At 52.5% G+C, this 22,791-nt stretch overlaps 13 protein-coding genes across 13 annotated transcripts; 7 read left to right on the top strand and 6 right to left on the bottom strand.

Moving 5' to 3' along the window:
* Positions 1-108: 108 nt before the first annotated feature.
* On the top strand, positions 109-780 carry A1O5_02725 (uncharacterized protein; the record flags this gene model as incomplete). Its single annotated transcript, XM_007743339.1, has 1 exon — positions 109-780. The coding sequence occupies one exon, from the start codon at positions 109-111 to the stop codon at positions 778-780; it is 672 nt and encodes a 223-aa protein (XP_007741529.1).
* A 640-nt stretch (positions 781-1,420) lies between these two features.
* A1O5_02726 (uncharacterized protein) lies at positions 1,421-2,507 on the top strand (the record flags this gene model as incomplete). The annotated part of the gene is made up of 2 exons (XM_007743340.1): positions 1,421-1,474; positions 1,767-2,507. The coding sequence occupies 2 exons, from the start codon at positions 1,421-1,423 to the stop codon at positions 2,505-2,507; spliced, it is 795 nt and encodes a 264-aa protein (XP_007741530.1).
* Positions 2,508-2,725: 218 nt separating this feature from the next.
* On the bottom strand, positions 2,726-3,545 carry A1O5_02727 (uncharacterized protein; the record flags this gene model as incomplete). The annotated part of the gene is made up of 2 exons (XM_007743341.1): positions 2,726-3,433; positions 3,492-3,545. The coding sequence occupies 2 exons, from the start codon at positions 3,543-3,545 to the stop codon at positions 2,726-2,728; spliced, it is 762 nt and encodes a 253-aa protein (XP_007741531.1).
* A 207-nt stretch (positions 3,546-3,752) lies between these two features.
* A1O5_02728 (uncharacterized protein) lies at positions 3,753-5,435 on the bottom strand (the record flags this gene model as incomplete). Its single annotated transcript, XM_007743342.1, has 1 exon — positions 3,753-5,435. One exon carries the CDS (start codon positions 5,433-5,435, stop codon positions 3,753-3,755), a length of 1,683 nt encoding a protein of 560 aa, XP_007741532.1.
* A 626-nt stretch (positions 5,436-6,061) lies between these two features.
* On the bottom strand, positions 6,062-6,322 carry A1O5_02729 (uncharacterized protein; the record flags this gene model as incomplete). The annotated part of the gene is made up of 1 exon (XM_007743343.1): positions 6,062-6,322. One exon carries the CDS (start codon positions 6,320-6,322, stop codon positions 6,062-6,064), a length of 261 nt encoding a protein of 86 aa, XP_007741533.1.
* A 578-nt stretch (positions 6,323-6,900) lies between these two features.
* On the bottom strand, positions 6,901-8,076 carry A1O5_02730 (uncharacterized protein; the record flags this gene model as incomplete). The annotated part of the gene is made up of 3 exons (XM_007743344.1): positions 6,901-7,024; positions 7,097-7,859; positions 7,929-8,076. 3 exons carry the CDS (start codon positions 8,074-8,076, stop codon positions 6,901-6,903), a joined length of 1,035 nt encoding a protein of 344 aa, XP_007741534.1.
* A 793-nt stretch (positions 8,077-8,869) lies between these two features.
* Positions 8,870-10,512, top strand: A1O5_02731 (uncharacterized protein; the record flags this gene model as incomplete). Its single annotated transcript, XM_007743345.1, has 3 exons — positions 8,870-9,158; positions 9,224-9,647; positions 9,723-10,512. The coding sequence occupies 3 exons, from the start codon at positions 8,870-8,872 to the stop codon at positions 10,510-10,512; spliced, it is 1,503 nt and encodes a 500-aa protein (XP_007741535.1).
* A 285-nt stretch (positions 10,513-10,797) lies between these two features.
* On the top strand, positions 10,798-11,859 carry A1O5_02732 (uncharacterized protein; the record flags this gene model as incomplete). Its single annotated transcript, XM_007743346.1, has 2 exons — positions 10,798-10,879; positions 10,934-11,859. 2 exons carry the CDS (start codon positions 10,798-10,800, stop codon positions 11,857-11,859), a joined length of 1,008 nt encoding a protein of 335 aa, XP_007741536.1.
* A 317-nt stretch (positions 11,860-12,176) lies between these two features.
* On the top strand, positions 12,177-13,829 carry A1O5_02733 (ubiquinone biosynthesis monooxygenase Coq6; the record flags this gene model as incomplete). The annotated part of the gene is made up of 2 exons (XM_007743347.1): positions 12,177-12,354; positions 12,412-13,829. The coding sequence occupies 2 exons, from the start codon at positions 12,177-12,179 to the stop codon at positions 13,827-13,829; spliced, it is 1,596 nt and encodes a 531-aa protein (XP_007741537.1).
* Positions 13,830-14,107: 278 nt separating this feature from the next.
* A1O5_02734 (uncharacterized protein) lies at positions 14,108-16,803 on the bottom strand (the record flags this gene model as incomplete). The annotated part of the gene is made up of 2 exons (XM_007743348.1): positions 14,108-16,093; positions 16,144-16,803. 2 exons carry the CDS (start codon positions 16,801-16,803, stop codon positions 14,108-14,110), a joined length of 2,646 nt encoding a protein of 881 aa, XP_007741538.1.
* Positions 16,804-17,432: 629 nt separating this feature from the next.
* Positions 17,433-18,607, top strand: A1O5_02735 (uncharacterized protein; the record flags this gene model as incomplete). Its single annotated transcript, XM_007743349.1, has 3 exons — positions 17,433-17,527; positions 17,582-18,132; positions 18,192-18,607. The coding sequence occupies 3 exons, from the start codon at positions 17,433-17,435 to the stop codon at positions 18,605-18,607; spliced, it is 1,062 nt and encodes a 353-aa protein (XP_007741539.1).
* A 504-nt stretch (positions 18,608-19,111) lies between these two features.
* A1O5_02736 (uncharacterized protein) lies at positions 19,112-20,482 on the bottom strand (the record flags this gene model as incomplete). Its single annotated transcript, XM_007743350.1, has 1 exon — positions 19,112-20,482. The coding sequence occupies one exon, from the start codon at positions 20,480-20,482 to the stop codon at positions 19,112-19,114; it is 1,371 nt and encodes a 456-aa protein (XP_007741540.1).
* A 400-nt stretch (positions 20,483-20,882) lies between these two features.
* On the top strand, positions 20,883-22,568 carry A1O5_02737 (uncharacterized protein; the record flags this gene model as incomplete). The annotated part of the gene is made up of 2 exons (XM_007743351.1): positions 20,883-20,897; positions 20,952-22,568. The coding sequence occupies 2 exons, from the start codon at positions 20,883-20,885 to the stop codon at positions 22,566-22,568; spliced, it is 1,632 nt and encodes a 543-aa protein (XP_007741541.1).
* Between the last annotated feature and the right edge of the window lie 223 nt (positions 22,569-22,791).

Genomic DNA, 22,791 nt, shown 5'->3' on the forward strand with positions numbered 1-22,791 from the left:
TAAGCCGTCCCAGGTGGCTGCTACACCATACCCGCAGTCCGCGAATGATGTCTGTCAGCCTCTGGTGACTCTTCCATCAGCAGTCACAAATGACAACGAAAAGGCGCAATGGAAAATTCCGACGATGAGGAGCCAGTTTCCGAGATCGAAGCATCTTCCACAAAAGCAAAGGCCGTGTCAGACTTTGAGCTCGCTATCGTCTCCTATGGCCATTCCAACGGCCCACTCACCCTCTCGGAGCCCGGCACTGTCGAACAGCTGACTTTTTCGGTGAGGGACATCAAAAACCCACCTGCCAAGCTCCGCAAGACGCACACTGGCCTGTCATCTCATCTGCGCAAGGAAGTCATGGCTAATAAGGCCGCCGCTGCAAGATTATGTTTCATTATCGGGGCCGTGCGGGCGAAGATGCGTGAGATGAGACTTGCTCGCGAGGGGGTCGACACGAGCACGGAGACTCCTTTAGCCCCTGCGGGGCCGTCGACACTCGTGGTCGGCATCATGTGTGAACGAGGGAGACATCGCAGTGTCGCCTTCGCGGAGGAACTTTCTCGAAAGATCCAAGCCGATGGTTGCTGGATAGTCTCGGTCCAGCATCGCGAACTAAGCTCATTGTCGGATCGCCAAGGCGGTGGTGTCGAGGACGAGCACAGCTTGGGAGGGGACGGGAGAGCCGGACACAAACACAGGAGACAACGCGATGTGGAGAGGAAGAAAGGTAGGTCATTCGCCGGACGATCTGTGCAAGAAGCGGTCGCCGATGCTGAGGAGGATGTTTGAAACTTGCAGCACGGGAACAGAGAGGAAATTGTCCCTAGATGGACACCGAATGGACCAAACCCCCTTTGGTATCAGTTGAGGTGTCTGTTCCTGCTTTGTAATATATCCAACAGTCTTTTGACCTTCGTGTGCGTATCTGCATCTCGGCAGGGAGGCCAGTACTTGATCCTGTATCTCGGAACCAAATGAGTCCTTCCTTGGGTTCCTTCGGACTACTATTCCGAGTTAAGTAGCTCGGTCGAGCCGTCAACTCCCTTGCAGAACTCCGACTCGCCGCTCCGTCGTCCATAGGGACCAGGTTCTCGATCCGGTTTGCGGAGAGAATGGGTGATCGTGGAGTCGAGGTGCCCCACACACCCAGGACTACAATATGACCACCTAGACAGGGAGGCAGTTAGTTGAAGTCTTCAACTCTGACATATATAATCTATATACGTCGACCCCCTGTTCACAGAGCCGTCCAGAGGAGCTCGTGTCAAAACCTCTTCTTTTTCTTTTCTTTTCCTTTCTCTTTTTTTGCGGATATACCCTCCCTAAGGCCGGCGGAACCATAGCGACTAGAAACCTGCAAGAAATTGATTTTGATTGATCGATTGATATATTCATTAATTGATATATTGAAGCCGGGGGAAAGGAAACCATGTTCTACGAACCGGGCAAAACAGAGCATAACCTGCCTTATGATCCGTTCAAGGTCAGTCAGTCCATTAGTCAATCGTTCAGCCAGGCGTTCCATGCAATTCAATCGATCGGTCAAGTTACTATCGCCCCCCTTGTTCTTCTCTGCGATGGGTTGCCAGTACATGTGGAAATATGGACGAGATTCCTGCGCGGACACACAAGGACATCAGGAAGCCATATTCTCTCCCGCAGTTGCGATTCCTCCTCCTTTTTTTTTTTTTTTTTTGGCGCCCCTCCCATTCTACTGTACATGGCAACAATGTTTCCTTTGCCTTCCCTCCCCTTTTCTCATTCATATTGCACAGGCATGCGTCATCCCGCGCCCAATAGGCTGGATCAGCACCATCTCGCCTCCCCAACCATCCAGCTCATCTGCAACTTCAACCTCCGCCAGCAACGGCCACCCGCAGACCACAGAGACACCAACGCGCACAGCGAACCTGGCGCCCTTCAGCCAATTCAACAACCTGACCTTCGACCCTCCCTTTGTCATGTTCTCCGCGAACCAGACGCCCTCGTGCCAGCAGAAAGACACGGTGCGCAACGTCGAGGCCACGGGCGTGTTTTGCTGGCAGCTGGCCACCTGGGACCTGCGCGAGGCCGTCAACGTCACCGCCGAACAAGTGCCCTACGGCGTCGACGAGTTTGACCGGGCCGGCCTGGAGAAGGAGTGGTCCACGGTGCTGGCGACGCCCGTGCCCATGGTGAAGGCGTCGCCGGTCAAATTCGAATGCGAGTATCACTCCACGTTACGCTTACCGGGGAACCCTCCCATGGGGACCGTGGACGTGGTTATCGGCAAGGTCGTAGGCATTCATATCGACAACGATGTCTTGACAGAGGATGGAAAGATCGATGTGAGCAAGACTCAGCCCATTGCGAGGTGCGGGTATTACGATTATGCTGTCGTCAGGGAGACGTTCGAAATGATCATTCCCGGGACCACTGATGCCATTCGCTATGGCATGGAGGGTAATGTGAGCAAGCACAAGGCTGCCAGAGAGGCGGCCAAGAAGATTGGGGTCAGTGTATCGGGCCCACCGTGATGTAGGAAAGCATCCTCAACTGTAGTATTCTACGGTAGCCTCATTCTCAGGGGCTCTCTATTCATATATCATGCTATCCTGCTGCGATGTATAGTCGGGCTTCACCGTGACTATTGCCATTCCATTCCAAAACGAACGTTTGCACCAATGAGATATCTGCAGCGCATCCCTATAGTTCCTGGAAGGTTGCACAGCAATCGACTCGATATCCCTCATCATCAAACAATTCCCTTGCACAAAAGTTCATCCTCATCCATAGCCTCACTTGGATCTGTGGAAGTTGCTGTCTTCAACGTTTCGCCAGAACTACTCTTGTCGGATCTTTTGCTCCCTGCAGACCATTTGCTTTCGGCTGTAGTCGCTCTTTCCCGATTCCACGGGCGTTGACTCAAGCTCTCCACTTCGGTCTCTGAAGAAGACCAACCCTCTAAACGCTTCAAGAGAGGGATTCTTGTTATATGTTCACGGACAGACTTGGGTTCGGTGTCGATGGTCGGATTTTTCGAGGAGCTCGAATCACTGGCCTTCCGAGGGACAAATTTCTTCAAGACCTCGGCTGCTCTCGCTAGTTTTTCTTGCTCTGTATCACGAGGAATGTTTGGTGGAGTGCTTCCAAAACAATTGCTCTGGTCCGGGTTATGCTTGTCAGTCTCACGGCTATGGTCGAATCCATATTCTTGAACATTCACAGCAGCTCCAGCGCCGAAGTTGGATGGTTCACAGTTGGATGGCTCTCGGTCTTCAAAATGACAGGACCCGTACTCGTCGGTATACATTCCATAATAGTGTCTCGCCGAAGGACGGGCAGATAAAGGCAACGGAATGAATGCTGGAGACGGTGTACCCTTCACACGAGGCACCGTTTGCCGAGAACGTGTTTGGGTCTTTAAGCTGCTGAGAATTTCATTAGATTCTTTCTCCTCGATCTATGCATTGTTAGCGACGAGACAGATTTCTCCACCAAGGCGAGTAGTCAATGCTAACCTCAGCATACTCAGGCAATAGTGAAGCTCCGCCGTCCGGCTCGCTTTCAGTCATAGTTCCTGCAAGCGACATGGAGCTCTCGCATCTTTCGGTCCGAGCCCGAGCGAAAATGTAAGAAAGTTGTCTCGATTTGTCTTCCGGAAATGGTCTATCGCATCGAAGGGCGAGATCCGCTACCCAGGGTGGATTCTGAAGGAAAGTTTCAGGGACATAGAAGTATGGGTCCTAGAATGGAATCAGCGTCCTGTTGAGACTAGGGGACTATTTCTCGCCCACCCCGTCGGAAGTTGAATGGAGACATATTCTTCTCTTCCTGGACTCCACTTCTACCTCGCCAACAGTAGCAGACGGTGGAAGTTGGAGTGGGCTCGAGTCCGCATTCGCATCTGGTAATGGAGTAATAGCTGCTTTGGCCCGGGTGTTTTCGTGCGAATCGGCATTCGAGTCCGAGATGCTGCCCGCATCACGAGACTTCACAGGCTTAAAACATTCCGGGTGCTTAAAACGGAGACGAATATCTTCGTGAGTTGGGTTTTCGTTCCATTTCTCATCATTTCCGCACCTCGTTAAGGAGGAAACTGTCAAGACAACAGATCGTCCATCCGAGCAGTCCGAGTCCGCATCACCTTGATCAGAAGCTGATAGATCCGATTTGAGCTCTGACACATTGTCTTCGAGAGTGCATTCGGCTTCGGGAAACAATTCAGCCTGACCGATCTCGCTGGAAGAGGCTGATTTGCTTGGGCCCTCGTCATGGTTGGCCATCTTCAATGCTAAACTCAAGCCCCCGGTTACCACTGCGGTTACAGCGGAGTTGCTTTCGGGTAAATCTTGAATCCTCTCATCATTGGCGACGAAGCGATTCTCGATGAGAATGTCTGCAGGTCGACAAGGCTCTAACCCCTTGCTGGAAAATTGGTTATCGTACTCTCGAAGCATGTGCCGCTTGATTTCCATGTCGTGCTCGGCTTTTAGATCTGTAGAAGAGTTCTCCATTGGGACAGTAGCACGAGGCAAAGGCAAGGGAAGTTCTGATAACGGGGTGCCGACCGACAAAACATCCTGGAGATCATCCTCAGTGATGGACGATTGGGCCGCAGCCATGGCCTGACGGAAATTGATCGTTGAATCTAACACTTGCGGCTGAGGAGGCCTACCAGTTGGGATTAAATGTGGGTGGTCATTTCCGAAGCACTGCAGGAGTGGTGTGGTGGCCAACTGAACAGGAGGCAGGGAGGGCGTTGGCCTAGGAATGTCGATGGGAGAAGATCTTGGTTCGCTCTCGATGATTGATTTTCCAGGCTTGAATCTGACCGACTTCTTCGGACTGATACTCCTCGCCGGTGACGGAGGTTTGTTGGTGCAGATGTTGGCATCTTCAGTCTTGGAGTTGCTCTTATTCTCCTTGTAAAATAATGAGGTCGGAGCTCGAATAGCATCAGCTAGTACTTCGAGGAAGGTCTTTGGGGGTGATCCGGTCTGAGAGGAATCTGAGTACCTGCTGCCCGGAGTACCGCGACTCAGCTTGGACAATCTCGACAGAGAGGATGTAGCCGACATCTTGAGAGGATGAGGGCTAGGTGTCCGATAGTAACGCTTGGATTTGTCAGATGCAGAGGGATCTCGGCCGGCTCTGAAGGGGTCATGGTCAGGATTCAAGGTATCATACGCCGAATATAATTCCTGCTCGAAGACATCATGATGAGGCTTGACTGGCGAGGGACTGCGGCACTCGTTAACAGCTGAGAGATCTTGCAGAGTCCCGACGTACCTTGATATGCCTCTCTTTCTGACAGAGCCCATCAGAGATGTCAAGCTCTTGCGTGGAGTCAGGCTAGGGACGGTAGCCGAACGAGCTCTTGGTGATGGCAAGGGAGACTTGTGCTCCTCCGGTAGCTGGTCTGCCTCGTTGACAGTTCGCCGTCGGAGGCTGGGAAACGGCATGGTCGGATAAGCTGATACGAATGTGGATACAACAATGAGCAAGAAGTATCGAGAGGTCGAAGGAATCGAGAAGAGAACGGTGGTGAGAAGAGAACGGCGTTGGGGGGCGGCGAAGTGTTTCAGGGATTTGATGTTTGGGTCAAGGCAATGAGCGAGGTTGCTGTAGACTTGAAAGAGCAGGCACCAAGGAGCAGACTGCAGCCAGTGCCACGGAGGAGGGTCTGCAGGCAGGAGGACGACGAGGGAAAGGTCGACTCTCGGTCTTTTCTGCGACAAAACCCAAGTGTGATGAGGGAGCAGCTGGTGATATTCTCAGTTCCTGGCAACAATAACAACAATAACAACAATAACAACAATAACAAGCAGCAGAGATGAGAGCAAGTGAAGACTAACGAGGTTGATGGTCATGTGAGAACGAGCAGTGCCGCACACCGCTTGCAACCAGCATAATCCCGATTCCGTTGAAGAGCTGAAGAGTTGAAGAGCTGAGGTACTCTGTCCCCCTAGTGCGTGTGTGTCTCCCTCAATTGTCGTTCAGATGCCTCTCATGCAGGAGTGCCTTTCACAACCATCACATCGCAGAGCCGCTGATCCAGTCTCGGTCTATGATTTGGGGAGGGCTCTGCTCACAGCTCAAGCTCGACTTCGATGCTTGCTGGAATAGAGCTGCAAATGAGAACGCCATCGTCTCCCTCCAAGATCCCGTCGACGTCTCCCTTTAAGAGCTTTACCTCACATGTTCCACACGCCCCGGACCGACAGCCATAGTCCGGAGTCAACCCAGACTTTTCTGCCAGTTGCAGCAGTGATAATCGATCCTTCGCCAACCACTTGGCTTTCAGGTTGGACTTTCGAAACGTGACAGTGGCCTCTTCGATGTCTTGCATGATGTATATTGGCCTCTTGTCAAAGCCCCTGACTTCGTGGACGGCGTGTGTCTTTGAGGTCGTGATGATAGCTTTTGCGCTGTTTATAAGCCCTCTCGACGTCGGTTATTGTGGTCGGTGATCATGCTAATCTTCTTGGAAAATGAAAGAATGCGCTTGGTAATAGTGATGCTGTGCCCTTGAGGGTGAGACTGATATGGGTGATAGTTTTTTCCCGGGGGGGGGGGCTCATCGCTTCCAGTGAGATAAGCTCGTGTAGGACCTACATAGCCGAGTATCTCGGGTTTCTTCCCGTCTGCAGGGGAATACGCCTCACAAACAACCAAAGTCGGGAATGAACTGTGGGTGACTATTTTCTACTCATGAACCGAGACGCGAGGGAACGCGCATTGAATTTAGCAGCTAATACGGGAGGGAATGTGAAACTGAGGTCGGAAGAAAGCACGATTTGCCACGGCTTGGGCTTGTCCAAGATTATCCAAGATTGTCCCGCATTCGTCTTACGCTCGTTTCCGGGCGGATGGTGAACGTCAACAGCCTACGGCTGACGATTCCGCCGTTGGCCGAGCTTAAGGAGGTCAACGTCTCTTCATCGACTCCAACACTAGTTGCACATTGGCGAAGCTGAGTTCGTCCATTGTTTCCCGCCACAGCTTCTCGGTAACTTCCTTTCCTTCGGGGGTGTATAGCATGGTCGCAAATCTGAATTCGAATCCCGTTTAGCAAGTGAGAAATCACAGGACGGGAAGCTCGGGGCCGTCACGGGCAACTTACGGTTTGATCTGCCAGCCCATGATAAAGCATCCATGAGACTCCTTCCCTTTGAGCAGGCAAGCATCGAGATAGGTTGAAGCGCCATCCCGGATATTTCTGGCGGTGAGGGCGGCAAATATGTTACCAAGAAACACTATCACACCAGGAGCGTCGCGCCCGAGTTGTGTGCCCCTAACAAAACCTGGGTCCGCCAAGTTCACGACGACGTCGTCTGCCGATACATAGTCCACGAGCTTCCAGAGAAACATATGCGCGAGGACCTTGGACGTGTTGTACGATTCACTCATGTCGTACGCCTTTGGATCATCGAATGATGGCAGCAAGGGTGTTTTGTTCCTGTTCTGGAACTTGGCAACGAGAGAGAGCGCTGCATTGACGATTGTCAGGCGGCCAGGTGTTCCTGCTGGGGCTTTACTCCTCAAGACAGGAAGCAGGAGGATGCAAAGGAGTACTGTCGAAAGGTAGTTGATCTGAAAGAGCTCTTCGTGGCCGGTGCTGGGTATGGTGCCATACTTGTAGGCCCATCTGCCAGAGTTGAGAATCACGATATCAAGGCGCGACAACGTGGTCTCTGCTCGTTGGACAAATGCCTGGATGGAATCATAAGAGGCCATATCCAGTTCCCAGACATCAATGGTCGCCTTTGGGTAAGTGATGTGGAGCTTTTTGGCTGCGTCCTTTCCTTTCTGAGGGGAACGGACAGCGAGGATCAGGTGTGTGAGGTTGAAAGAGAGAAGTTGTCGGGCGCACTCGAAGCCCAGACCTGCAAATGTTTGTTAGCAGGCACCGCCATTAAATCGAAACAGTGTTCGAGAAGGGATGAGCGCCTTACCTGTGTTACCTCCGGTGATAATAACAACCTTCCCAGATAGGTCAGTACCCTTGGGTGGCCGTTGAGGTCTAGCAAGGAATTGGTTCTTGATGAAAAGCCGTGGAAAGAATGGGGTGGTTATGGGCGGCAAGTCCTTGGAGGAGGCCATCATGCGATGATTCACGTTGCGTGGTTTGGGACACGAAAGAGCAAATGGATGCTAATACTTGGGGATGAACACACAGCAGAGGAGAACATCTGGCTAAGGTGTACATATATATATATATATAAATATATACCTACGTGCTCTTACCGTTGCGACTGTCGTGCAATGACCACTTCAGCTCTCAATTGGCAACATTTCGGTTGACCAAAGAAGAGAAATTGCAACTTCACAGCTAACAAGGTCAACAAGGTCAAGGCGAAGCATGTTCCGAGTAGACTGATGGTTGACGTTAGGGTGTGCAACGGTGTGGCGGTTATGCACCCCTGGTGCCCCTGACCAAAAAGGGTCTAGGCAGCCTCACTAGCACAGTCTATTCCCGAATTGGAAAACGATATCTGCATGAGGCGCCGCCGCCTTGAAACAAACATCAGTCACATACCCCAACACTTGCTCTAGGTGCCATTGAGGCTGCCTCGAATCCAAGGTCGGAGTCGAAGTAAAACGCCGATAGGCCTCGCCATCTTTTCTTTGCCGCAATCTATACAACATCTAACCGCGGAGGGAAACTAATCATTGTCGGTTTTGGAAAGCAATTGCCTCTTTTTAAACTGGCACCTTGCGAGGAGCATTCCATCGCATCACCATTTCGGCGACCTCAACATCGCCCGTGGATTGATTCTGCAAATGGTGACAACATGTCTCGGGCGCAACCATCGCGTAAGTCCCTAGCGCAATCAAAGGAGTCCTTCATCGAGAAGATTGGATCTAATGCTCACTTATCCATTCAGTAGCAGGGATGCCTTTCATTGTCTCGGCGGGCGGGAAGAAGAAAGATGATCCGGAAACACGCAAGCTCATAAGGAGCCATGTGATGCTGGGAAAGAATTTGGGAAAGTCTCGAGGGAGAGCAAAGCCCAAAGATCCCTTACCCTGGGAGGTTGCACCTGTATGGAACTCCTCTGATGGCGGCAGAGTAGTGACACAGCAACCCTCGTCGATTATCCCTAAAAAGGCCGGCTCAGAGTGGTCATTCACCCAGTTGGCTGCCGAGATTGAGCCAGCCGCAATTGCGGATATTCTGACCTGTAAGTTTGTCTCGTTTACGGATTTAATGCAAGGAACTTTGGGTGCTCACTGTACGGAAATCCAGATTCATCTCTCGCAAGGCAAGCCACCGTACCACTGGAGGCGTGCATTTCCTTCGACAAGAAAGATAGGGTACTAGTTGGTCCCATGGCGTCTGACGCCGCCTTCGTTCACGCTACTGCACTGGGGACTCATGCGTACGTCGGATTGATGCTCGGTCGTGAAGATCATCATGCAGTCCAATCCACGTCCCCACATTTCTTGAAGGCCCTTCAGCTTCTGCGTGAGCGACTGGACTCTACAGATGAAGACCTGAAAATTGCCAATCCCACAATTATGGTCGTCATTGCTCTTGCACTTCACGCCCGTATGATTGGAGACTTTGACTCTGCGAAACATCACATGGAGGGCCTTCGCATGATGATCAATCTAAGAGGAGGGATTACCACCATCATTCATAAGATGAGACTTGCGATGGAGATCTTCAGGTATGCATCTCTGCAACGCCCTGTCAACCCTGCTCTTGCTTTTCCTTGCCTGGCAGAATATCTCATATGGTACAGATGCGACATTGGGTTGGCGATCGAGACTAGTTCAAAGCCTGTCTTCTTCTCAAACACCTGTCCCCGCGAGTCCTTCCTACCATTCCCAGACCAAATGTCGATATCCATTCCAGAGTCAGCCGACACGCCGAGTTTCTGGCCTTACTCAGAGCAGTTTCTCAGCATCATCAATGAAGAAATAGCCGTAGTGTGGAGAGCGATGAAGAGATTTTGCTTACAGATCAGCCGCGCCGCCAGAACTAAACGCAAGCTTTCTGAAGAAATTCTGCTCCAGGCAACGGCTTCAATCATGTATCGGCTTCTTCATCTGAGCTTTGCACCTGGGTCTCTTGACGCGGCCATCCGGCTCGGATTGTTAGCCTTCTCCTCACAGGTCTTCTTGCAACTACCAGACGTCAGGGTACGAAGGACATCTTTGTCCACTACTTACCAAGAATGTCTCGTTGGTCTCGACATTTTGGAAGAACAGTGGCCTCAACTGTTGCTTTGGCTTCTCATGGTCGGCGCTGTGGCAGTGTTTAACGAGCCTGGTAGTGCCTGGCTGAAGGCTTGGTTGAAATCAACCATTGAACGATGTGCGGTCGATTCATGGAGTGGTTTCCGGGACATGATGGACTCGTTCATGTGGATTGGGTTGGTATTTGACAAACCGGCGAAGGACATATTCTACTCAGCGATGACTTCATTGGACCTGTCGGGAGACGGGAGTGCATCAATTGCGTCACGGGTTAAAACCGCCCCTGTAGCTACCCCTAAATCCCATCCCGTATTGGGCGTGGAGAAGAATTGATTGAGGGAGGGAACAGGTCGAAGGCGCGACGTCATGTCTACTGTATATGGTCCTGGATGCTTCGATGGTTGCGGGATACGCACAAACGCGGCAAATCCGCCAAGAGATGTTTTGTCTCCGAGTCGGATCGAAACAAGCTTCGTCAGCACGTCCAGTTATAATCATCTATATCTCCGTAGGTATTCGGTTTGGTTTAGTCCAAGTTTGAACTGGAGAATATGCATACCATATGGTGCTGTATCTAATGGCGGGACGCCGGCCCTGCTCGCCCATCCAGTCCTCGCTATGAGCTCTATACGCGGCTCAGGCAATCTGATTGGGATGAGCTCTGCCTGTTCACTACCATTAAAAAGGGGCACTTTGCATCGTAGGTCCACGATGCCGCCATATCGGGTTCACTCCTGCTGACTCTATTAACCAGCGCAATTTCAACGAGTCTGTCGCGTCTCTGGCCGCCACTTCTGTGCCCCACAACAAATCTCTGGTGTCTGTCGACGCCCCAGCTCGACAGTAACATCTCCCCGGGCACCAGCCGACTCGAAAGCGACAAGTCTCCGTGCCAATGTCAGGCGTTCTGCCTCAAGTAAAGCCGTCCAAAAGCCAAGGCCTGCAACGGAACGGGATGAGTCGCAATCGGAGTCGGTGAGCGATCCATCTCACATTCAACCTTTCGACCCAGGGACCGTCTCTGCAGTCACCAAGGGTCAAAATAGTCAGGGCGCCCGTCATGTCCATCCGCAAATCCGGCGAGACCGACCTCTTCGCGAGAGAGTCAAGGGTTTGATGCGCCACGTGCCCCATCCTGTTGCTGTCATTACCTCTACCGATACATCTGCCCATGCCGACGGCGGTCCTTCCACATGGCGAGGAGCTACAGTATCTTCCTTCAACACTGTAACGTTGGACCCGACGCCGATTGTTTCTTTCAACATCAAGCAGATATCTACGACATACGGGGCCATCAGAGCTTCCGGCCTCTTTAATGTTCACCTATTTCTCTGCGATCAAACCGGGAGAGAAATCGCGGAGAAATTCGCGCGCGGCAACCTGTATTGCCCCTTTCACTCAAGTGATGGGACTTTGGCTACGTTTGCCCGGTGGCGATCGGACACACCGTCAGCATTGCTAGCGAATTCACCCCCCATCATCCAATATTTTCCCAAACTTCAGATCAGGTGCCGGTATCTCCCAGAAAAGGCAGTAGAAATTGAAGATCACATGGTGCTATTCGGCGAAGTTGAGCATGTATACGATAGATTGGACGGCGTTGATGACTCGAATGTCTGTCTGTACTATGTAAATGGCCGCTATGCCCAAGCGCCCCAGGGATACGCACATCGGCCATGAAACAAACGAGCTGAGGAGCTTTTGGTTATATTTGCAGGACAAACCAGAGTGGCCGCCTGGAGTTCGGCAAACCGTATTGTACTAAGCTGGTTACATGCGCTTTCAGCCTCGTGGGCATTCAAAGCCTTCAGGCTGAGCAAGGCTAGCGATGAACGATCATGATTGGTCAGAAAGATTAGTCTCCGACCTCACAGTTGATAACTCTCTCCTTCACCTTCCGTGTTTCTCCCATTGACTTTTGTGACACGGTGATGCTATAGGTTCAACTACACTGCTCCTGACCTGCCGCAGACATCACAAAGCCGTGGCTCATTAAGATGCCGGCCAAATTATCTGTCGCCGACGCACGCTTTATGTGCATCCAGTGCCGGAAGACCCTGAGCTTAACCAGACAACGACGATTCGCATCAACCAATGCATCATCACCTCCTGAAGTCTTCGACATTGTGACAGTTGGCGGCGGACCAGCTGGTCTCGCCCTCCTCGCCGCGTTAAGTATAGTTCTTTCCTCCTTGTCGCCGCGAACGGTCGACCGCTAACCGCCTCGGCAAGAATCATCGCCCATAACATCTCATCTGAAAACTGCCTTGATCGAGACTCAAGATCTCTCGAAACTCCGCCAATGGAGTTTGCCCGAGGATAAATACTCGAATCGTGCCAGTAGCCTGACACCCTCATCAGTCTCCTTTCTCGAGAAGACAGGCGCGTGGCAACATGTCGACCAATCTCGCGTTCAAGCTTACGATGAGATGCAAGTCTGGGACGCCGCCAACGACGCCGCCATTCAATTCGACTGGACGGCCGAAACTAGCAAATACAACGCCCCTCCCAGGACAGTGGCCAGTATGACCGAGAATGCCAATCTCACAAGGGGCCTTCTTGGACGAATCGCCCAGCTCGGTGCGGAATCGTCGCTTTTCTGCAGCACGAGCGTCTCGTCCATTACGAACGGGGAAGATGACCCCAATGGCCTCAACCTGTCCACCTGGCCGGTCCTTACGCTCGAATCAAAAACGCCATCCCTGTCTCTGTCACCAGAACATCCGTCCACTATAGCAGCTCGCCTCCTCGTCGGTGCTGACGGCTTCAACTCGCCCGTGCGCAGCTTCGCTGGCATAGCATCCCACGGCTGGGACTACCACCGGCACGGCGTAGTGGCTACGCTCACGGTTCAGCCCACAGACAACAACAGCTCCAATGCAGAAGATTTCGACCTCTTCTCCGAGGAACCCCTCGCGAACCGCGCAACCGCATACCAACGCTTCCTCCCGGACCTGGGCGGGCCCATTGCCATCCTCCCTCTACCGAACAACCACGCCTCTCTCGTATGGTCCACGACTCCGTCGAACGCGTCGTACTTGAAGTCCCTCCCGCCCGAAGCCCAGCTGGTAATGATCAACGCCGCCCTGAGACTGTCGCAGACGGACATCAGGTACATGTTCACCCTTCCCCCCTCGGACCCGGACCAACACGAGAACGAACTCCGCTGGCGTCTCCAGCATACTCCACCGCCCGCGATCTCTCGTCCTGCGCCCATCATCACTGCCGTTCAGGAGAACACGCTCGCATCGTTCCCGCTGCGCCTTCGCCACGCCACGTCCCTCGCCGGTCCCCGCATCGCACTGATCGGGGACGCGGCTCACACCGTCCACCCACTCGCGGGCCAAGGCCTGAACCTCGGCCTCGGCGATGCCGCCTCCCTGGCGAACACAGTCGCCTACGCCGTGGAACACGGAATGGACATTGGCGACGGGTTTGCCCTGGAGCGGTACAACGCAGATAGATTCGGCAAGGGCCTGGTTATGGCCGGCGGCGTCGATGCCTTGAACTGGATGTATCAGTTGGGAAGTGGTGGAGAAGGGGGCATCTTGAGCAGGCTCGTCGGTCAGGCAAGGGGCCTGGGCATGAAAGTCGTGGATTCCGGCTTGGTGCCTGGGCTGAAGAGCTTGATCATGAAGCAGGCGAGTTAGAAGAGGGGATTGAAAGGGGGACGGAACTTTCTGAGCCGTTGGGCAAAGGAAAAGACACAAGGATGTCAGAGGTTGAGAAGAGTCCGACTGGGGATTTGGGTTTACTTGTACAATACCTACGTACCTTCAGCCCGCCGGTCTACGGAGAAAATTAGAGTATGAGGAGCAGAGGGCCATCAACTCTTTTGACGCCAGAAAAGATGGATTATACTATGCTTTTTCCAAATCCTTTCCTATCGCCGTTGGCAATGCCAGCCCCTTGTAAACGGCAACCCGGATCAACCGTCCCCCCGGCCCCAAGCGCCCAACTCAACTCTCTCATCTGTCAACATCTCCACTCTCAATATCTCATCGTTCTTTCCCGCCATCCTGTCCTCCTCATTTCCCTGGCCGCCCTGCGCCAACCGCTCCAGAACAAGCCACATGCCACCAGTGCCAGGCCCACAGAGCAAAGGCTGCAGATCTACATCGACAATCCGAAGACCCGACGAGACAGTGCCGAATTCCTCGTTGTCAATCTCGCTGGTCGCGATAATCTCTTTATATGGTCCTTGACCTCGCTCAAGTGTCATTTTGAAGAGGGAGGAATTCGCTCGCGCAGTGCTAGCACTTTCGTATCGCGCGATGAAGAAAATTCGAGACATTCTCAAAACCGTAAGAGGCGCGAGCAGCCGGTTCGTACCATTTGTGAAGACTGCCGGCGCACTTTGGATGCTCAGTCGCCCCGCGCCTTCCGCTGGGAGCTGAGTCAAAGTTGCACCCTTGTCCAGTGGTGAGGACGAGTATAGGTCGAGGCAGAAATCCGAATACTGGTCTTGATCAAATGTAGAGCAGATGATCGAATAGCTACCGGGTCCTAGCTCGGTTTCCACAACGGCACTCCCACGTCGGTAGTCTCCTGAATGCGCGAGGACATCCCGCAGGCGAAGGCGGGTAATCCTTGAGCCGTCGCTAAAGAGTACCAGGATTTTGACGTTGATATCGGACTTTGCTGTAGTGGCAGGCTTATCAGGTTCGACAATTCTCAGCACTAGTGCAATCTTCTGTGTAGTAGACAAGGCCATTCGAAATTGGGGATTGGACAGGTAATTTGTCGAATCCGAGTTTCCTCCAGCATTTGATCTGTTCCAGGCGCAGCTGAGGCTGTACTTCTGAGGATATTGCAGTCGTGCTTCCGATAGTGCTACTGGACCTGTTGACAAAGCCGAAATGGTAAAGTTCATTTTCCCAGGGGGTAGATTCTGTGATACTAATACCACAGTAGAGCCCGAGTTAGCTGTAGCTTTGAACCTCAGAAGGGTATTGGGAGAGTCCACAAATGGTCCGCGTATCTTTGCGCCTTCACTTGAAATAACTCTGTTGCCATCACGAGCATATACGTAGAGGCCGATGTATCCGTTTCCCTTTGTAGTCTCTTGAGTGTAGTCTCCTGTTCGAAAATGTCGGTGTAGTAACAACCAAACTTCGCCTGTATCAGACGCTGTCACAGCGAACTGAGGATTGTCGACAACCAAATTGGCAGTTGAAGTAGGCTTGGCCTGATCCCACGAGAAGTGAAGGTCTTCTCGGTATGAAAACAGTCCAGGATTCCAGTTGAGATACATGTTCTCGAAGTATTGGAAGACACTGTTGAAGTCCATCCAGAAAGTACCGGGCATCATCTCCTCATTTTCGGAGGGGTCGGCCGGAGGTGCTTCATCGTTTCGGTTGGGTCGGCGTCTTGCTGCCCCCAACCAGACATCACCATCAGCCCACGGATTTTTAACAAGCATCTCTTTGACATGGCCATTAGCGGACATGTCCAGGACGGCGTAGTCATGTTCTGCTGCGAGACCTAGGTGCTTTTGCTCGCGACGCGGTAATTTGCCGGTTCCAATTGTGACGAGAACATTTCCTCTTCGGAAGTGGGTAATAATTTCTTCCCACAAGTTGTCTGGTTCAACCTCCTCGTCATGAAGGAAGACTTGCTGAGGAATCCATCCCGTAAGAACGGCGAGATCCGTGCCGGAATTGCTCCCAGGAAAATCGTAGCCACCACGGACCTTCAGGTATGCTTTCTCAACCAAAGCCGGCCATAGTAATCGAGGATGTCGGCGGTCAATCACATGAAGAACTCGGCTAGTCTTGGAGGAAGGCAAATAGTCGTCGATCTCTACCTTTCTCCAGCAACCATTGAAATATAACTTCAAAATGTATTTTCCATTGGGCGACAGTATCATTCGATCAGTTTCGTAATCGAAAGGATGTACTACGGATCGAAGTATCTAAGCAGGGGTTAGTGAGGAGATGGTCTCTGTCAGAGCCCCTGTCCTACCTTTGGAAAGCCGCGCTCTACTCTGGAGGTTAGAGCACAAAGGCTTGCAACAACCGAACAGTCGGAGGTCATATCTTGCACGAGGTCCATCGGCTCAGGCAAATGCATGAGGGCCCCGCCGGAACCATTCTGACCATTTTGACCATTTAAGTTGCTGTGAACAGACGGCAGGGCTTGTTGTGGTCGTCTCCAACCATCAAATGATTCTAACTGGCCCGGAGACAGAGGCAGAGAGGTCGAGTCTGTGAACAAAGGTCCCCCATCATGAAGCTCAAATTCATCCGATGACGGTGGAGCCGTCCAAGGGTTGAACTTGAAACCATTCAATTTACCACCCTCCAACAGTATGATCTTTTCTCTCGTGGTGAGCCCGCGTCTGGAGACAGGTGGTATGAGGAGCTCCCTTGGTCCTACCGCGGGAACAGGACTTTGATGTTCATTCTGGGCGGCCTTGAGCCGCTCGGCTCGTGCTAGGAGTTCGTTGAACCTGGCGTCAAGCCTTTTCTTGTCTGAAGGTGTGTCAGCGAGGCGCAGAGCCTGGAAGTACAACTCAGCAGTCTTGATTGTAGCATCCAGCACTGCTTTGCCAGTGAATTTGGAGGGGATTGTCCTCTCGATCGAGCGCGCCTGCTCTTCAAGTCTGGAGAGACTGTCATCCATTACCTAGGCACTAACTAGCTCGAGATCAACCCTCTGTCAAATCCACTAGGACGGACGTCAGCGGGCCATGGAAAAATGTCGGAAACGGGCCGGGGGTTCGGGAAGGTGAGAAGAAATGGTGGCAGTGTGAGAAGGGCGAAATGAGGGCGAAGCGCAGGCTGGGTGTGGACAAGAGTGGACAGGCGTGGGCAGGTGTGGGCAGGTGTGGGCAGGCGGAATTGCCACTACCTCGGCTGGTCAGGATCGAGCTGCCCATGACCGAAGCCACTCAACCGCTGAGAACCGCTCAACCCATGTCCCACGGGGTTTCGCATGCGAGATCGCCCATGGCTCTCGGAGAGATGAGGAATGATCAATGATGCTCTTCCATCTAGCAAAATAATTACGCGACCATTCCTCCCAAGCCTCCCTCCTCCCCAAGCCCACCCTCCCGTCGACCATATCTTCCACAGCTCCTCCAACTCTGACATCTGGTCGGCAGCGAGAACTCAATTCCCCCTACTCGGTACAGAACTCTGCTCTCTATCTGTCTATATCACTGCGAAAAGATTCGGCATTGAGCTTGAGCACCGGCCAGACCTCGTCCTCCCATTCTTCTTCCACGCTCAAAGAGCGGCTCCCACAGAACAATGACAAAGCCCGGGGAGCTGGCGCCATGGGAAAGCGCCATTGCAGGTGCCACTGGTGCTGTGCTTGCAAATGCGCTGGTCTACCCACTGGATATGTATGGAAATCCCTGACTGGAAGATAAAAGATAAGGTGCTAACTTGGCTCCCAGTGTTAAGACAAGATTACAAGTCCAGATAAAGAAGAAGGGCCACGTACACCAGCATACGGCCGAGCACCATCACTACGAGTCGACGTGGGACGCTATCAAGAAGATTGTCGACCATGAGGGCATCATCGGCTTATACTCGGGCGTCAATGGCGCTTTGATCGGTGTGGCCTCCACAAACTTCGCCTACTTCTACTGGTACTCCGTGGTGCGGTCTCTGTACACAAAATACCGGACTGCTCCGGGAGGCCATCCAGGCACAGCTGCTGAGTTGTCACTGGGTGCCGTCGCAGGGGCAATTGCCCAGATATTCACAATTCCCGTGGCCGTCATCACCACCCGGCAACAGACCCAACCCAGGGGTCACAAGAAGGGTCTATGGGAGACGGGTAAGGAGGTCGTGCATAGTGAAGATGGCTGGAGTGGACTCTGGAGGGGTCTGAAAGCCTCTCTCGTGCTGTGTGTCAACCCAGCAATCACATATGGCGCTTATCAGCGTCTGAAGGACATCATGTTCCCCGGTCGGGCGCGACTCCATCCATGGGAGGCTTTCCGTAAGCCACAAGACAATTCTGAACAAATGTGTAGCGATCGTGCTGACATGCATATCCAGTTCTCGGAGCGATCTCCAAGTCAATCGCCACAATCTGCACCCAACCCTTAATCGTCGCCAAAGTCGGCCTACAATCCCGACCTCCCCCAGCTCGTGAAGGCAAGCCCTTCAAAACCTTCTCCGAAGTGATGGCATATATCATCGAGCACGAAGGCCCGCGCTCTCTTTTCAAAGGCATTGGTCCTCAGCTCATGAAGGGTCTTCTTGTACAAGGTATCCTCATGATGACCAAGGAAAGAGTGGAGTTGCTGTTCCTGTTACTCTTCTCTTACATCCGAATCATCAGGGAGAAAAAGCTGAAGGAGGCTGCCGCCAAGCTGAAGCAGAAATCTAACGGACTCAAGAGCCGAGCCATGCCGGTTGCGGAGAATGTGCTAGAGAAGGCAAAGGCTAGTATGCCTGCTACCATGAAATGAGGAACGTACAGTTCGTTGTCGAGTTCGATTTCGACTTTTTGGGATAGATCTTGGTGGGGAGGCAGGTGTTGAAAGCAAAGACAACAGGCCGGCCAAAGATCAGCATTTACTGAACGGTGCACGGCGTTGTTCGTGTCCCGTCAAACATCCACACGGGTCTCTATCAGCGATATACTTCTGCTTTTTTTTTGGTTATGCACGCCCTGAGTTGTACTGTTTTGTGTCAAGGATGTAGCATCAGGCGGCATGTTCAAAGAGGCAACATGAAGACAGAAAAGGCGAGCAATGAGAAGATCTTAATGCGCAATTCTGGTAGACTTTCGGGTCCAATGAGCAAGGCCATTTCAAACGCAATGTTACAGTGAAATCGTGCAGACTTTTCGCCTGGTGGTGGGGTTGCTGTTGTCGTACAAACCCTGACAGTATATTACTCCCCTCAAATCCTCAACTTGTGGACATATACATACCAGTCTCCGAGACATGGTGTCGAGGGAAGGGAAGCAGCTAACGATTTCGCTTCTTCGCCCTCCCCGTCTGACTCTGCCGCCACTCTGCGGCCAGTGCTCTGGACTCCGATGAGGTCTTCCTGAACAGCGCGATGAAACCGCCTCCGAAGGTACGTTCGCCGACGAGCGGGCGGCAGACCATGACTGGCTGGTCTTCTTGCGATGTCGGGGAGATTTCGTCCTCAGCAGGCTCCTCATCCTCAGTGTCCTTGTTGTTCGCACAATCCGAGAGCTTATTCTCATCTCCCGCCTTCGAAACCACAACAGGCACTTTCTCCGAACCAGCACGTTTGGTCTTTCCATCGGTATTAGTGGAGGTGGTCCCCTTTCTCGGCTTCACAAACCTGACGTCCCACTTCCTTCCCGAACTTATACCCTCACCTAGTTCCAAAACCTTCTCCATGTTCAGTGCTAACGACAGCTCTTGAACGACCTTCACACAATCCGCGATTTGGGTAATCGAGGGCACAAACACAACTAGTTTTGCCCCGTCGCGCATCGTGGGCTCAACGTGTTGAATCTGAGAATGAACGCCAGGCATATCAAGGAGGACAAAGTCGAGAAATTCGGCATTTATATTTCGTTTGTTTGCGATCCACTCCTTCACCCCTCCCGTGTAGAAATCCACATGCGGCCAGTATAGACCCCTCCGGAACCCACGCACTATCTTTTCGGCGTGGACGCTATTCGCTGGAACAACTTCCACTGTATGTAGAACTGCACGACGGCTTTGTTTCCATTCGTCCCACGCCCGCCGGAGCGAATTAGACTCGGAGTGAGCTTCTTCAGTTGCGGGGAATGAATGCGTTGGTGACTTTGTCACTCTACGCAGGTTGGGTAGCTGAATGGCCGGAGGAGGCGGGTTCGCGGCGGCTATCGCTCGAGCGAGATGCAGTGTGAGGCTGCCATGACCCGTACCTGCTTCCAGGATCTGGAGGCAGGGTAGTGGGACACCCTTGTCTGGAAATGCGGTGTATGGCTCTGGGTGTATGTCTAGTAGAGAGACGATCGATGACGCATAGCTGGAATAGACCGGAGTCACGAGCCTGGGGGTGAGCGTGACATAGTCCTCAAGCGACGGGATTTCGATCTTATGTAGAGACCCCTTTGAAGATCGGACGTACGTTGAAGTGACTGGTTTGCCGATGATGTCGTTCAGGGGGATTTGGCCCTTCGATGAATCGTACTTCGAGTTCCGCTGCAGAGGGAAAGTGAGCTTTGATCCATCAACAAGCACTCTGTCACCCTCCGCGAACTGGGTCAAATCTCGAGGGGTAGCATGCTGGAGGACGCTGGGAGTCTTGGAAAGGGGCCCTTGGGATCTTGAGAATCCAAAAACTTGTCTCAGATATCGAAACACCCCAGACATGCCACGGCTCAACTCAACACTTCCCCGAAGTTACCTCTCTCGTGGAATGAAAATCAGTCAATCCCCCCCTGAGCTGGAAATTCTCAGAGAAGCATACCGGTGATACCCGCTCAGGGAAGGTCAGCCGAACCCCAGATTCAACTAGTCCGCTTGCGGTAACTACGTGTCGATCTTTCTTCTGCCCAAATATTCAGATCAGGGACAGCATCCGTATTATGTACCTCGTACCGCAGTCAACTAATGTTGTGGTAATAGTCCATCAGATGATTCAATACATCTGTCCCGGAAAATCCCTAACGATCATTGCTACTATAATATCAGATCAGATTGAAGCTGCAAAGACCTAAGGCAGTCCAGAGGGTGAGCCCGCTCATGCGGCCTCCTCACAGCACATGCGAACATGACCAGAAGACTTGTATGTGCTCGACCCTGGCGTCGACCCGTCGCAAGTCGCTGACCATTCTTCTAGGTACGCACCGGCATCCAGCTGGGCTTGATAATCACCATCGTCTTATTCCTCGTCGTATTCCTCGATAACAGATACCGAGTTCTCCCTAATGCTATCCACAGCCATCTACCTGCACACCATCCAGGCTTTGTGGTCACCGACATGACAGTCGTCACCTGCTCGTCATTAAACCCTTTTAGCCGATGTACAGTCGACGGCGAGGACTGGCACCGAATTGAGAAGGACTTATATCTTAGCAAAGGCTTCCTGTCGAAGGCCTACCTTTACGTGCAGAGAAAACGCGAAGATGATCTAAGGACGCACGAAGAAGTAGTGACAGACGTTAGGATTGGTCGTCTGCAGCCCTCGGCTGTCGATCCAACTTCAAAGGATGAAAGATGGGAGTCTCGCCCCGCTGGAATATGGATCAAGTTGTCCTCGAAACGGCACGACAAGATGGTAACAGGAGTCGACGTGCTCTTCGGCGCCGATGCGGTGGATCCTCGCTCGAACTGGGAAATTCAGGACATCTCCTTATTCATCGATGCAGACCGCGAGTCGCCCGAGCCTCGTCTCACAGTCCGCAAAGGCCCCGCTCTGAAAGTCGAGAGACCCATCCCTCGAATACGAAAAGACGGCAAATTCAAGATCATGCAAGCAGCAGACCTCCATCTCGCGACGGGCTTGGGGAAATGTCGCCATGCATTACCAGAAGGACAAGGATGTGAGGCCGACCCGCGAACGCTCGATTTCATCGCTCGGATGATCGAAGACGAGAAACCGGATTTTGTAGTCCTCACAGGGGACCAAGTCAACGGCGACACCGCACCCGACGCTCAAACTGCGATCTTCAAATACTCCGAAATGTTCGCGCGACACAAGATTCCCTATGCAGGCATATTCGGTAATCATGACGATGAAGGAAACCTCAACCGCGCCGAATCGATGGCCGTGATGGACGGCCTCCCCTATTCGCTCTCGACCGCCGGTCCCGAGGACGTGGAGGGTGTGGGAAATTACGTGGTGGAAATCCTTGGTCGAGGATCTACTTCCCACTCCGCGCTCACGCTGTACATGCTCGACACTCACTCCTACTCTCCCGACGAACAACACTATCACGGCTACGACTGGCTCAAACAATCACAGATCGACTGGTTCAAGACCACATCTCAATCCCTGAAGAGAAAGCACAAGGAATACACGCATATACACATGGACCTGGCATTCATTCACATTCCCTTACCAGAATATCGCAATCCAGACAACCTAGCCTGGGTGGGAAATTGGACCGAACCACCTACCGCCCCGGCATACAATTCAAATTTCAAAGACGCACTCATCGAAGAAAATATCCTCGTCGTCTCATGCGGTCACGACCACGTAAACGATTACTGCCTGCCTGCAAACAATAAAGATAAGAAAGCTGCCTTGTGGATGTGTTACGGCGGCGGTGCGGGATTCGGCGGCTACGGAGGGTATTATGGATATCACAGGAGAGTGAGATTCTTTGAGATGGACATGAACGAGGCGCGGGTCACGACGTGGAAGAGACTGGAATGGGGCGACGAAGAGACACTGAAGAGGAGGATTGATGAGCAGATTGTTGTGGATGGCGGAAGAGTTGTCACGGGCATGTGATGCGAGGAAAGAGATCTTACATCCCAATGTGAGATCGCGGGCACGGAATTTTTTGGCGGTTGACGACCGTATTGATGTTGCTTCTCATTGCTATTACCTCGTTGTCTCCACGGAAGGGAAAAACTTTTGTCACGAATATAGCATGTACAGACGCATGGCGTTCAAGGTCAAGATATGGCTGGGCTGGGCTGGGTTGGGTCGGATTGTTCTCGCAATGTCGTAT

Source organism: Cladophialophora psammophila (assembly GCF_000585535.1).
Source record: "Cladophialophora psammophila CBS 110553 chromosome Unknown aczJe-supercont1.3, whole genome shotgun sequence".
Classification (NCBI taxonomy): Eukaryota; Fungi; Ascomycota; class Eurotiomycetes; order Chaetothyriales; family Herpotrichiellaceae; genus Cladophialophora; species Cladophialophora psammophila.